The sequence below is a fragment of the Misgurnus anguillicaudatus genome, chromosome 7 (genome assembly GCF_027580225.2).
Source record: "Misgurnus anguillicaudatus chromosome 7, ASM2758022v2, whole genome shotgun sequence".
In the NCBI taxonomy this organism is placed as follows: domain Eukaryota; kingdom Metazoa; phylum Chordata; class Actinopteri; order Cypriniformes; family Cobitidae; genus Misgurnus; species Misgurnus anguillicaudatus.
The window spans coordinates 23185186-23200829 of record NC_073343.2 but is presented as its reverse complement, the minus strand read 5'-3'; the positions used below and the strand labels follow the sequence as shown (position 1 = coordinate 23200829).

The window sequence follows — 15644 nt, the reverse complement described above, 5'->3', positions numbered from 1 at the left end:
GCGTGAGGTCGCGCTGACGTGTCACATAACCAGAGATAGACGAGAAGTTGTGGTTTAAACGTGCATATTTTTTATTTTTCTTGTCAAAAATGACAATAATTTCACTAGATAAGACCCTTATGCCTCATTTGGGATCGTTTAGAGTCTTTTGAAACTCCATTGAAACTGCATTAAAACTGTTACGTGTTGGGGTCCATTAAAGTCCACTAAAATGAGAAAAATCCTGAAATGTTTTCCTCAAAAAACATAATTTCTACTTGACTGAACAAAGAAAGGCATCAACGTTTTGCATGACATGGTGGTGAGTAAATTATCAGTATTTTTTTTTTTAGAAAAATTCTTTAAGTAATAGTCCTGCATTAGTAAAATAAAGGTGGCCGCCTAGTGGCGACTTCCCATGATTGACTTTGCTAATACATAATGTTAAGACAAAATTACTAATAGACATGGGGGGGAAACTATACACCAAAATATAACATATGACCTATGCAAAATTCAATAAAGTCTTTTTCCTGAATGTTGATGTTTTCAGCAAGACACGAAAGCATGTCCTCAGTACATGAGGTGAGAATGAAAGGTGGTGTCTATGATTTCCAATCTAGTGGCAGGTGGTCAATACTTGCTTAACTTCAAATTAAAAACTCCTTCAGAGCAAATGGAAAATGATATTTCTGTTCTGACAGCAGGACTGGCGGTGACCCAACGGATGATAAATTTTACACAAGGCCACTTGCCCTTGAAAGTCCGACCTGGTAATGAAGTCATGGTGCCAGTTGCACCGTCAGCACGGGCTCAAGTTCACTGTACAAGGCCATAAAATTATGCAAAAACCGAGATAGAGTGAGGTGGTTGGGGTTTTAAGGAAGTTTAAAGTCTTTATGTTGTGTTGTTGAGGTTTTGAGTTTAAGACTATATGAACACCAGCTATAAGGTTTATAGACATGGCTGCTGGCCACTTGAGCAGAACACATCTCAGGTACCAAGTGTCACCACTGTAATAGAACAAAATCATGATTTTATGTAAGTGTACATAAACCTGTCCGCTTCATAAAACTTTACAAATAATTGAATCTTGTAAGGTAATACTTATCAAGCTTTACTGTATGGCGCAATATTATCATTTAAACAAAAATATCTAAATCTTCTATATCAACATATGAATGATTTTTTTTTTTTATGTATTGTTTTAGGTGCCTAGTACTGAATGATTTTGGCACTATGAGAATTCAGTACTTGATGGTTAAAGGTCCTATTCTTTCTGTGTTTTTGAAGCTTTGATTGTGTTTACATTGCGCAATATAAGATGTGTTCATATTTCACGTGTAAAAAAACTTTTTCACACAGTTTACTTATCTGTATAGCGCTGTTTTCACTGTGCTAAAACAGGCTGATGTCTTCCTTGTTCTATGAAGGCCCTCCTTCAAAAATACGTAACGAGTTCTGATTGTGTAGCTTGTTTAGTGTGTTGTGATTCGACAGCAGCTTAGCAAAGCCGTTTGAGCTGACTGACGTATTCCTGTGGGCGGAGTTTAGTCAAACGGTTGACATCATTTAACCTGGAAGTAGAGGGCTGTAGGCCCATAGATATGTATAAAGGCTAGATGGCTCGTCCGCGCTGCTGGCCAATGGAGTGCAACGTCCGCATTTTGGCGGCCATCTTACGACAGGGCGCTCGCTCACTCGTAGCATTGAGTTTTAATGATGCAGGTACTTTTAAATGACCATAACTTGCTTAATTTTTTACCGATTTTCAAACGGTTTGGTTTGTTATAAACGTCAAAGATGTACCTATGACACTGCATACCTATACTAAAAATAAAAATAAATTCATGAAACATGTTAAAGCATCCAGAATTATAGCCACGTTAATAACGTTTGTAAAGATCCAAGCCGTTTGAAAATCGGTGGAGGGTTGAGCAGGTTGTGGTCGTTTGAAGGTGCCTGCACCGTTGGGCTCGGTGCTGCGGGTGAGCGGGCGCCCTGTCGTAAGATGGCCGCCGGGTGATGCCGTTAGGGACTCCGCCTTGAGCCATCTAGCCTTTATACATATCTATGTGTAGGCCAACCCAACCTTTCGCTGTAGGCTTTGAAAGGGGACTTCAGTTAAAGAAAATATATAATCTGGCATTGAACTTTGAGCTTTATCATTTTGCAGGTTATACTTATGCTATAACAGCAACATTACACACTAACTAAAGTTTGAAAAATGGGATCAGAAAGAATATGACCTTTAAAATGCCATTTTTTTGACATGGCTGGTTTGTTTTATGTAAAAGTAAACTGATTTAATCTGTGCATTGTACTTTGCAGTGTTGTTAACACAACCTAATAGTCCTGTCGCTGTCTATAAGGTCATACATTTTTAAACTATAAATAGAAAACCACTTCCTGCACTTAATTCAATTGTACTTAATTACTATGCATTTACATGCATCTGGCAAGCGCTATTATCTAAAGAGATGTAAGCCTGCCCTACGGATCACACTACAGCAGGGGTCTCAAACTCAAACTGGCTTGGGGCCATTTCTGAGATTACATTTCTTCTTTTTTTCTGAGATTACATCGGAGGGCCGCAGAGCTATTTTAAAGTTCAAAAAAGTACAATATTTTTGTAAATGTACTTTTTCAATTCGATTATTTAATGTATAATAATACTTGAAAATATAAGCAGTGTTTTTATCATTTAAATAAACATTATTTTATAAAATTAAGTAAATTATTTCTTAACCTTATCTTAAATAACTAAGGCCTATTAAAACCTTGCAGTTACCTAACAAATTATATTTCTGTATACATTTATAAACTATTATAAAAAAATACCATTAGTAAGTGTTTGTGTTTTGATTAATTTTGGATTGTTTTTAGTCATAATATTGACTTTATTATGTTCCATCTTTGTTGTTCCAAAGATTTAATGAATTTGCTATTATATGTGGAAAAATATGAATAAGTGAAAGTGATCCTAAAACTTTTGAATGGGTAATCAATGTTACATAAGCTAGTTAAACAGAAAAAATTATAATACTGCTCTATGTGTAATTGCATAGCAAGTAACATAACAATATATTATACTTCATTATATATAGCAGTATACATACTTTTATCCTCTGTACGTTTCTCCTCATCTTTCCTATTTTCTTAACCTGGGCACTTTGATGGCTCTTTTTCTTATCTGTAGTTATGTGTTGCATAACATCTATGGCTCTGCCTCCCTATGCGGTGTCTCCATTAGAAGCTGTGACAACGCAACATGTGACCCTGGACCACAAAACCAGTCGTACACTGCAAAAAATGATTTTCAAGAAAAAAAATCTTTATTTTATTTTTTTATTTTTGTCTTGTTTTCAGTAGAAATATCTAAAAATTCTTAAATCAAGATGTATTTTCTTGATGAGCAAAATTATCTAAGAAAATAAGTCTAGTTTTTAGACCAAAAAAACCAAATGTAAGTGAAAAAACAAGCAAAAAAAAAATCTGCCAATGGGGTAAGCAAAGCATTTTTCTTTAGCACTAAATTCAAGAAAAAATTGCTTATCCCATTGGCAGATTTTTTTGCTTGATTTATGCACAAAATCACTTAAATTTGATATTTTTAGATTTTTGCGCATCAAGAAAAGCATCTTAATTTGAGAATTTTTTGATATTTTTACTGAAAATAAGACAAAATACTATTTTTTTTTCTTAAGAATCTGACTTTCTTTCAGTATTTTTGTCTTGTTTTCAGTAGAAATATCTAAAAATTCTTAAATCAAGATGTATTTTCTTGATGAGCAAAATTGGCGTAAGACCAATGGGGTGAGAATTTTGCTTAAATTAAGTGTTTAAGAAAAAATAAATCTTATTTTTAGATTTTTTTCTCACCCCATTGGCAGGGAGGGCATGTGCCGGGAGTTTGAGACCACTGCACTACAGTATGTGCTTTAAAATTAGCTCACAATATCAAACATATTTTGATATCATCTATCTGGGTGAAATCATAGTCTGAAGCTAAAAAATAGTGTTTACACATCACACACTATGTGATTTTTGTGATACCTGTGAACTACGCTACCCAGTCTCACGAAATATAGTCCTGTCATTTTTTGATTATTTTTCGTGATCGTATCACAAATTTCTGTTCATGTGTCATTGTCACATACTCGTACTTTCCTATTTTCAAACCGCTTCGGTTTAGGGTTAGATTTGGTGTTCGAGTTAGGATGTCACTTTTTCTGATTTTTTTTTAATATTTTCTGATTTTTAAACCATTGTCGCCTGGCGTTAGGGTCAGAGTTGGGTTTGGGTAAGGATGTCATTTTATGTAAATCTAACCCTAAACCGAAGTGACAATGGTAAGAAAATAGGACAAAACAGTTTAGTAACCAATACGCGACAATGACACATAAACATAATTTTGTGATACTCTTTTTCCTGAATACTCTAATTTCCTGAACTCTTGAACAAATACAAAAAAATTTTTGGTTTCATAGGTAATGTACATGTTGTTATTAAGCTTGTTATATAAATAAACTACTTTAAAAGAACTTTGTTGTTATTTATTCTTAGCGGAGTTTACCGGAAGTTACGTGTGTTCCACGAAAGCCGCTTGTTTATGTTGTTACTGCTAAAACAATCTATAGGGCAATGTTCAACTGAGCTACAGACCAGCCTCCTATCTTTTCATTTTATTTGCACGTACTTTTATTAAAATAATGCAAACTTTCAACAAAAATCAATGCTCATATCCTTATTCATTTTGGTTTTGGTATTAAAAGTGTATATCATAAAATTTCACTGGTAGCCGTACTGTATATTGCCTGAAAAACTGAAATCATGAGGCTAGTAGTCTAGCAGGCATGATCAATAGTTATGGGTTTTACCCAATATAATAACATAATAATCCCAAACATTTCCATCCTTGCATCAAGAACATTTTCCATCAGATTCCAGTAAGCAACAGACGAAAACGAAAGCCGGTACAGCATTATACAGTAGCTTTGCATAAATCTGGCTCCCCTGCAAAACCCCATTAACAGCACTTCATCACATCATTCTCACACAAACTTTTAAGACTGCAAAGTTGTGCCGAACATTCGAGCAGAGAGACAAAAAGAGTCTGTGTTTTCGATTTCATAACCAGTGGCACACGTCATTGAAGCTCAGATAAAACTAACATGTGGCACAGACGTTCTCCCCCAACCACGGGCTTCATTTAAATGCGTCACGTCTCCGATCGCCCGAGGTTATGGAGTCGAGTCAAGCAGGCTCCCTTTAAACTGACTCTGATCATTAAAGTGAGGGGCTTCATTTTCACCCGTCCCCTGTTCTCCCCTCGATGCCTGGCTAAATTTAGAGCAGTATACACATGAGCAAACCCTTGCCTGTGCAAAACATGTCATGTCCGGTCTATTAAAGTGATAAGCTGTCACGACATGCGTGGCTTTGAGGCACAGTAAGTATTTTAGCATTCACCCGATATTACAAGCTGTCGGAGGCGTGACACAATGACAACAAATGTTATGGCTGTATTTCCAATATGTGTTGAAATGAAGGCGGACGACATGAGAAATCCTGAGAGAAACTGGCGGCTTTGACAGCTGCTGTAAATAAACACGGAATGGTGAATCTAATGAAAACTGAGACTGAATGAAATATTTGTGCAAAGGGTGGATTGCCATTAAAAAGGCATTACAGTATGAAATCATCATTAATGATAAAACCAACATGAAATCGATGCACGTTATTCAACTTCAATGATGTGATTCATTTTCAATGAGGAAGAACTTCTGTCTTAAACATTAAGGATTTGATTGGATTGTAAAAAGTGCACATATCGCAATCGATTCTGGAATGTGAGTTTAAGGGCGATAAACACCATAAAAATTTATTTTAAGGCATTTTAGAGGAAAATGAAGGTCAGGTTCACCTTCACCAACATCTGGACACATATCCCAACAATAGTACTAAACATATTTAATGTTGCATAACATTAATCACCTTAAACAGCAACAGACACATCAGATCACAGAATGTGAAATTTTTTTGATAAAACATGCACAATAGGACAAAAAAAATCTATATTGATCTCTAGACTTCAACATTACCCTTGAAAGGTCAGATGGCGACTACAAACAAAGGCTTATGTTTTAAACCCAAGGCAAAAAATGCCAGCCTGACTGACTCTCTATTTACAAGATAAGACTCCCATACGAGTTTATCTTCCGGATCACCTTGGGCTGAAGCCCAGCATGAGACGCGCCGAGGGTTCAAAGACAAAAGGCCAATTTCTCGATTCAATGCTTTTTGTCATCTGCTATTGAAAATCAAACATTCAACCTAATTCCGTGGCGATCCAATAAACACTGAAAATATTCTGCCCATCATTTCCAACAAGCAAGCCATTTTAGATAACAGGCTTAAGTGGAGGGGCTTAAAAACACACACACACACTGCATGCAGATAGAGCCTGTCTGGAGCTCTTACCTTTTGGAAGGCGCGGGCGCCCCAGAGGAAATGAGAATGGTATCATTCATGCCGTTGGGCACCGACTGCAGCCGACTGCAAAATTACAGAGTTTGAGTCAAGCATACCCACAAAGCTACGAATGCCAATCTCGGCCGTGATTTTTCCCACTCAGGAAAAATCAAAACACTATATATATATATGATATGGCAAAATGTATAATTGAACTTTCCCTTCATAATCACTCTGTAGACACAGACGTTTTAATTTAATGCTATTTGCCCAATTTTAATTAGATTATCGGAAAGAAAAAGAGTTCGGAGGAATTCTAATTAAAGCCGGAGAAATGGGAGAAGGTTGAGTGGAACTGGAGGGAGTGACATTGCAGAAAGTAATTTGTGTGAGTAAACAAAGCCACAGGATCCATCTGGACCTGATGCCCACCACCAGACACCACAGATCAACAATACATTACTGAAAAAATGAGACGAGCTACAATCTTTGTGTCTTGCTCTGTGGTTTCTGATGCACGAGACAATTCAAGACTCAAACATTACTCACATCAGCTCTATCAAAAGTTGAAAACTGCAAAATTTTGGAAATTTCCATGATTTTCCCTAAACATATTTAATAATTTGTGTTTATTGGAATGCAGTATGTTTAGAGTAAAATCTTTATTTACAATAAAAAAAAATTTCTTTCAGCTATGCAAATTATAACAATAAATATTTCCAAATTTTCCATATGGATATTCCAACTTTTTTCCCAAAATATAGTTCCTCAAAAAACAGAAACATCCAAAAGGATGTCAGTGCCTAAGTCTGACAAACGTATCGAGCACTTGCACGGCAGGTCGGGCTGCTAGCGTCATGTCATGCATCTTGTAAAATGCTGTGTTATCGCAATACAGTCAGACGAGCTGTCAGCGTGCGCCGATGTAACACATGGCAGGGAAATCTCAAATACGCTTAATGGCATTTACTATAACCGCACATTAAAACACGACATACTCGTTTAAAGAAACACTACGCTTATTGTATTGTATTGTATACGATAACTCGCTCACCTCCTGCAGGGTAAAGTGCAGCCGTCTGTCACAGCACGAGACGCAGACAGTGAGCTCTCCGTCCAGCTGCCAGTTCTGCTCGCAGCTCAACTGAGCAAGCATCTCAATGCACAACACTGCTGTTGTCTCCAAGGAAACCTGACAGTCATGTGACACTGTGACGATCCAGACGCACACTTTACTCTCTCCTCTTCGATCCCTCTTTCTCGCTCTCTCTCTCTCTCTCTCTCTCTCTCTCTCTCTCTCTCTTTCTTGCCTGGTTTACCCAATCTCTGCTTGCTCTTCTTTTGTGTAGTCTCAAAGAATTCCACCTCTTTGGAAAAAGGATGCCGAGTGTTCTTTGCTAAAAATACCCTAAATCCTCAAATTTTTGTTTCTGAGCCCTCCGCATAATTCATCCATAGCAAATATTATCCTCTACAGCAGCCGAAAGCTTTATTTACAGTGTAATATCTATACAGGATGTAGCCCACATACTTGTAGAAAAATCTAATATTTTACGCTGTAGGTGTGTAAAACTACACGTATTCAAAATCAACTAACTGTAAGTTCAATGCTAAAATTGTTTCTAATGATAAGTAAATATCAGAATTTTTGGGTGAACTATCAAAACATAAGCACTGTCATAATAGGCGTTATGCCCAGCTGCACTACTTCCTGAACTTCAGCCCGCTCCTTGTTTCCTGTCTGCCATTATTGGACAAACTGATTAATCCAGGTGTGCCTGACCTCAGTAGTCACAAACAAACTGATTAATCCAGTTGTGCCTGACCTCAGTGGTCACAACAACAATAATCAGACACACCTGGATTAATCAGTTTGTCCAATAATGGCAGACAGGAAACAAGGAGCTGGCTGAAGTTCAAGAAGTAGTGCAGCTGGGCATAAAGCCTGTTTAATACTTCATTGCAAAGACACAATACATCCCTGCTGAAAAAACAATAAAACCATTACAGACAATTATAATGGTTTCAATTAAAATACCAATAGGAACCATTAGCTTTTACCATTAAAACCACTTCACCGTAGTGTGTTTTGGGCTGTATTCCATTAGAACCAATACAATTCCCAATAAAACCATTAGAATTTTCTGTAATGGTTTCAGTTTTTTCAGCAGGGATCATTCTGATGGTCAACCTGATAGACGCAGAATAATTCATACACTTGAGCAGCGTTTTAATCCAACCCCCATGCTACATTTGTGGTGATATTTTGAGTAAACTTTCATGTAACTGGTTCTCTCCAACCAGTGCTTTATATAGCTGTAGCATTGAACATAATGCTTTAGGGTAACCTCGGTCATTACAGGTGCCATCCCATTACCCCCACCCACTACCTGGATTCTTCAGATCAGATCAAACCAATAGACTCTGATAAGCAAACTCCTCACAGAATCAAAGCCAGAGATTGACTAGCCTAGACGTCAGATGACACGAATGTAGATTTATTCATCTTTGTCTTCTGCACTCAGTAGAAAGCAGGGCAAAAATAAGTTTTACGAGGTCAAATCAATTACATTAAGGGCCATTCACAGTCAAACCACTTCTCATGTTAATTACAATGAAGTGTGCCTTTAATAAAGCCAGAGATATGGAGAGTCTAATATCCCATCACATATGAATGTTATCGATGTATCAGATCCGACTTCTAGACTGTTTATGCCTCCGGCGCCGGGCACACAGCAAACATTAGTGTTGTGTGACCTTGGGTTTTTATTAGTATGCCACTGTCTATTTCAGCTACATTACGCACATTTATACTGACAACAATAAGCATATAAAAAGGGGGCGAATGGCATGGGCAATAAACATTTAAATTGGGAGTTAAAGTCAGAATGAAAAATGACCCTATTTACATACGTTCCTGATGTTCAAGTTTAATATTCTTCAGTGTACATTATTTTAAATCAAATTATTTGCCATATCAGGATGCATAATCTTTAAAGGGACACTGCACTTTTTTAAAAAATATGCTCATTTTCGAGCTCCCCTAGAGTTAAACATTTAATTTTTACTGTTTTGGAATCCATTCAGCTGATATCTGGGTCTGGTGGTACTACTTTTAGCTTAGCTTAGCATAATCCATTGAATCTGATTAGACCATTAGCATCGCGCTAAAAAATAACCAAAGAGCTGATATAGTCCCCTTGGTGACTTTCAATAGCAGATGACTATTTTTGGGAACTGTGTAATATCATTGCGCCTCCTGCAGCCATGTTACGGCAGCAAAGTCCTTGATTATTACGCCAGAATGAGAGTATAGTTCCTAGCCATATTGGTATAGAAAATCAAAATTTTTAATTTTCCGTAGGTCTTAGTACACAATGTAACTACAGAAGAGTCAAGTTTTAAATAGGAAAAATATCAAAACTCTTTGATCATTTTTGAGCGTGATGCTTATGGTCTAACCAGATTCAATAGATTATGCTAAGCTATGCTAAAAGTGGTACCGCCAGACCCGGAGATCCGCTGAATGGATTCCAAAATGGTAAAAATCAAACTCTAGGGGAGCTGGAAAATGAATGAAAAAAAAAGTGTCAACAGGGCAACAGTTTGTTGTTGGGGATTAGGGACATGGTTAGGGGTGAGGTTTAATTTTAGTTTATTCTAAAAATCGTATGTTTTTGTACGATTCACTTGAGACAAATTCACACAAATTACCCAATACGTACTGAAACTCCCGTGAGATCAGGCTGACCCACGCAACGCAAAAACAATTTGTCGATAATTCAAGAAACTATATGATCAGCAATGTTTTGCTTCATTTATATTCACTGAAAATTAATCTGAGACATCTGTGCCTGCCTATGCTTCAGACCGCTCGACAGAACTCCATCTGTCAGATCTGAGAACATCAGAAAAGCAGGTTTTGTTGCACGCATATGCAGCTGTCAGCAGAACAACATCCCAGCAGTTCATCAGAGAAATTTGTCCCTCTTGAAAAAGCTCTCTGTGTCTGTTTTTAATTCATGAGGTAGAGCGGACGTGATATTTCTTTGACTTTGCCAACGCCGATCAGCAGGGGACGGCCTGCAGGTTGTGACAGTAGGATGTGATGGATCGGGTTGATGGGTGTCACCTTCAGGTCAGAGACAACATGAATACTATGTCTACGCTGACCGACTGTGAGGAGCAGTAATAAGCTGTCGGATGTGTTTGGATGTATTTTTAATGTAATATTGCAGTGTTCATTATAACAATTTATCCATGTGGGTCATTATTTAAAAAAAATGCATATGCCCCGAGGGGCAACCTTCCGATCTCTAGGATGAAGCCAATAAGAAAGTGATTTAAACTGCAATTATTCAACTGTCTGCTAGAGGCTGGCTCCAAAAGTGAGTCAATTCCCATAGACCCTCATGTTACTGTAGAAAATAATATGTTTACAGCCTTGTAAAAAATTTGTTTTGGGTCTGTATAGCTAATTTTGCCCTTCATGACAACTGTGATGAGGGTAATTTTTTTTTTGTAACTCATTCGTTTAAGTTGTATTAAGCCTTAAAGTTCTGCATAATTAAGGGCGTGGCCACTTGAGTGACAGGTAAACTGCCACTGCTGTCACTAGAGTCAAGCTAGAGGGGCGTGGTTTCAGCAACCAGCCACCTCAGCTTCACCCACGTCCCGCCTCTTTACCCCTTTTCGGATATCCGCGAGTGATGCGCGGCCAAGATGGCGACGACAGGCACCGCCTAATTTAAGCTTCGAAAACGATCTATGGGTGACGTCACGGACACTACGTCCATCTTTTTTACAGTCTATGATGTGACCTCATAACATTTTATCAAAATCTGAAAATGTACTTTCGATCCTTCTCTGATGAGGTCTGTTTGTAGTCTTGGGTAGAGCATCTGTTAGCCCCGCCCCTCTCCAACTATCAGTATGTTGAGTTTTGTAGCTTGAAAATACGTCAGAATATGTATGTAAAGTCGATCGCAACATTTTGTTCACGGGGCCTTTTCTAATTTCTATATATTTGATATTTTTTCATGTAAAGCTGCTTTGAATCAATGCAACATCATAAAAATGTTGACTTTGTTTAAATAACATCATATTTGTCCCAAATTATTAACGATTAACATTGGCTGCTAATGTATATTTAGCATTTTGAAGTAGATGCTATCTGACGAAGCTTGCGCTATTTAATGTGCATTTCCGGTTTACGATACCTCCGAGTTGTCCTAGACGCGACTCGACGCGGCGCTCGACTCGGTGTGCGACCCCCTTTACAGCCCATCCACACAGAGACACATAGCCGTATACATACAAATTTTGTCCCAGAGTGGATAAATCTGAACACGACACCCTTGTGTCTAGTCAGACACCATAACGTCACGTAACAACAACAACAACAATAGCAGACTACAAGCTTCGGTTTGTGGTGCAGAACGTAGTTTGCCTATTAGCTTTACTGAAACAAAATCTTCTGCTCCTTTGCTACAAATGACAACAACAAGGTTCATGCGCATGCTTAAAGTCTTCATCTTCATTTTTGGTGTATCTCTACAGTGGATTTGTGTGTATGCAACAAAGCCGTGTTTACTGTTTTTTTCTAGAACGAGGATGAAAAGACTAGATATAGGGAAAGCTTTGTCTTTGTGTGTATGTGGCATTACAAAGATTTTTTTTAAATGTCCTGTTTTTCCTGATCCCATTTTTCAAACTTGGTGTAAAGTTGCTGGTAGAGCATGAATAACACCTGTAAAATGATAAAGCTTAAAGTTCACTGCCAGGCGATATATTTTCTTTAACAGAATTCCCCTTTCAAGGCCTACCACGGCCGGTTTGGACTACAGCCCTTTACTTCCCAGTTGAATGATGTCAATATAAGAATTTTTGACTAAACTCCGCCCACATGAATACGTCAGTCGGCAGCTAAGCTCAAACGGCTATGCTAAGCTAAGCTGCTGTCGAATCACAACACACTAAACAAACTACACAATCAGAACTCGATACGTATTTCTAAAGGAGGGACTTCATTGAACAAGGAAGACATCAGCCCGTTTTGAGAACAGTGAAAACAGCGCTATACAGATAAGTAAATTCTGTGAAAAATACCATGTTTTTTACACGTGAAACATGAACACATTTTATATTGCACACCATAAACACAATCATAGCTTGAAAAACACAGGGACCTTTAAAGCGTATACCCCTGGTCAGAGCCTGACTCCACCCACTGGCAATATTTGAAAAATACAAGAAAAGTGGGCAGATCCCAACGGAGATAGAGGGGACGAACATAAGTGTGTAGTGAGATCGTAACAAGGGCGTGGTGAGCTTGAATCTGCTTACGTCATGAGTTACTTTTTGGACTCAACATCCAATAGGAAAATTCAACTGCAGTGGCCACCGTTCAACCTGAAGAGGGCAGCACTCAGACGTTTTTACACCATATATTGTAGTATTGAAACACTTCATATACAAATGTCAAAAAACTTACTAAAATCAATGAACAGCACTAATAAAGCATCATTCCTACAGATCTTTAACTAAAAAAAGTTGGTTTAGGGTTTAGTTACTCTTTAAATAATAAACAATTTCTAAATTGCAAAATATACTCTATTGTGTCTTAAAAAATAATTGCTTTTTATACATAATATAAGACCAAATACATTTTGTTGGTATCTGTGAGAGAGAAACAGATCGTAATATCTGTCAAAGTCTATAAAAGCATAACTGTAACATTTAAGAACCATCGTAAACAGCAAAACGCTGGAGGCTTAAAATTGATTTAATACTAACGCGCAGAGATCAAGTGGCCTACAGGCACTTAAACTATATTTAGATAAGCTAAGAAAACAATACTGTCTGAGGAGAAGAGCCACATTGCTGATTCTCAGTAGCTTTAAGTAAAAATTATGATATCAACCTCTGATATTTTATTTTTAAACTCTTTTATATCTCTAAACGCAGTCTGGTCAATTAAACCATTAGGAAAGTCTATTTCCATCTTTGTCCATAAATTGGAAGCACTATTAAAAAGGAAATTGTAAGACTTCCACATGAGGACTATTTAAAAGGCTTCGATGGTATTCGAGTGGTACAATGGGATAATTCAGAAGCAGTTTAATTGCTTAGCAATCTAAATGTTACCTCAATTTCGAAATGCAAAGAGGCAACCGTAAAACATGTTAGGAATAATGTTTACAATGAAGTGTCTGTTTACAAGTGAAGTGAGTCCAGCAACTTTAAACGAAATGGGTCATTTTAAGATTTTGGATCAACTTTTGCTTTATTATGCATCCAATGTAAATGTGTTAATAAAAAGTCCAACATAACTGAGAAAAACTAAAAACTGAGCACCTTGAGTTGTTTATGCCTGACTCTCAAATCAATGTGAAATGCCATTCACACCTATTTCACAACCCTAATTGATTTTACTCAATTCATATTGATTGGATAATGGAGTGGGCGTTACCTGGCAGAATGGAGGAAGGTAGCTGAGCAAGAAGGTTTGTAATGTCAGATTTTATTTTGGAAAGATCACAAAGACACACTTTGTTTATTTTTTGTATGCATTGGTGATTTGTCTATAATAAGAGCGTGAATGTTGAATAAGAAGGTAAATATATATCTCTTTCAGATAAGGATTGATTCACTCCAGGTGACTCTAAAAAGAAACAAGTCTGTGGGCCAAAAATAGTTTCACTTGTCTTGTTGGCAGTCATCCACTTGCTCTTGCTATAGACATTAAGGTCAAAGAGAATGTCTGTGAGAGTAACATCTGATTTAAAGAGCCCGTGTGTCTCTGTAGAGATACGGAGCAGCGTCCTCAAGGGAATGTGTCTCAGGTACTATCAACGGCTTCCATTAAATTTAAAAATCCATCAGTTTTAGTGCAGCTATTCCCTGCAAAGTCGGAAACGTCAGTGGAGCATGACAGTGCACTTTAGCTTTTATTTTAGTCCCTACAGGAGTCTGTCTGTCTGTTTGTCTGGGTTCTTAACACTGGTGAATCTTGTTTTTATGGCAAATGTTCATGTGGCATAGAGAAAAAGACTTTTCTTTTTAAGATACATGAAGTACATATGTGAAGTTACAGCTCAAAATACCATATAGATAATTTATTACAGCATGTTAAATGCAAATGAGCTGATCCTCTGCCCTAAATGGCAGTGCCGTGGTTGGTTTATGCAGGTTGAGGGGCAGTATTATCCCCTTCTGACATCACAAGGAGAGCAAAATGTCAATTACCTATTTTTTTACATGCTTACAGAGAATGGTTTACCAAAACTAAGTTACTGGGTTTTTCTTTTTCACATTTTCTAGGTTGTTAGAAGCACTGAGGAACCAATTATAGCACTTAAACATGGAAAAAGATTTTCATGATATGTCCCCTTTAAGACACATATAAATGCAGGCCCGGATTGGCCATTGGGAGGACCGGGAGAATTCCCAGTGGGCCGGTCTGTTTTTTTTGGCCGCGAGGACCTGTGTTGTCATGCCGGGTTATAGGTTGCTGTCCCTGCCAGCACTTATCCAGCCCCACTCGCGTAATTTGCCGTTGGGAGATGTCCCCACCGCTTAATGCCCAAGTTGATCGTGTCCCGAGTCCCCACCACTTATTGGAAAAATAAGAACTGCTTTTTTCTGCGCTCGCCCGTGAACTTAAGTTTTGTTTCAGACGCATCTATATTTGAGTGTGCTTGTCGCGCATCTAGACTTAAAATAATCTTGATAGCGACTTAATACAATTGGCCTCTAAAAGGCAAAGGATCTACAAAGTCAGAGTTTTACTTTATAAAAAATCATATTCGTATAATACTTACTTTTTCCCAATAAAGTGATGAGTTTTGCATCAAATAGTTTTTTGTTACTCTTGTAGTTTTAATTATGACTTTATAGATGATTCATTGTTACAACAAAATGTTAAAAGTCCATTATATATGTGTTCTTTTTTGACAGAAGGTTGACCTACCTTACATTGTTTGGCAATATACATGTTACATCTAAGTACTAAAAAATTAAGATAAGGATTTTCCCTGTGTTTCCCATGCATACTTGATAAATCTTGCTATATTGTAAATCAGGGTTTCCAAACTTTTTCTACCCAACATGTAATCTCTAGACCCACAGTAAAAAAATGGAAATATATGGGAAAACATAAACACGTTCCCTTAATTAAATAATAATATAAT

General features: G+C 37.4%; 1 protein-coding gene across 5 annotated transcripts in view; it reads right to left on the bottom strand.

The window, feature by feature from the left end:
• The window catches only part of LOC129417335 (dystrobrevin beta), a 54402-nt gene that overhangs the window by 18841 nt on the left and 19917 nt on the right, over positions 1 to 15644 (bottom strand). For 2 of the 5 annotated variants that reach the window (XM_073869611.1, XM_073869607.1), the window contains one exon: positions 6463 to 6537. The exons of the other annotated variants lie outside the window; for them this stretch is intronic. In XM_073869611.1, the coding sequence (XP_073725712.1) occupies positions 6463 to 6537 (75 nt within the window). The remainder of the gene's footprint in view (positions 1 to 6462; positions 6538 to 15644) is intronic. 5 annotated transcript variants of the gene reach the window in all.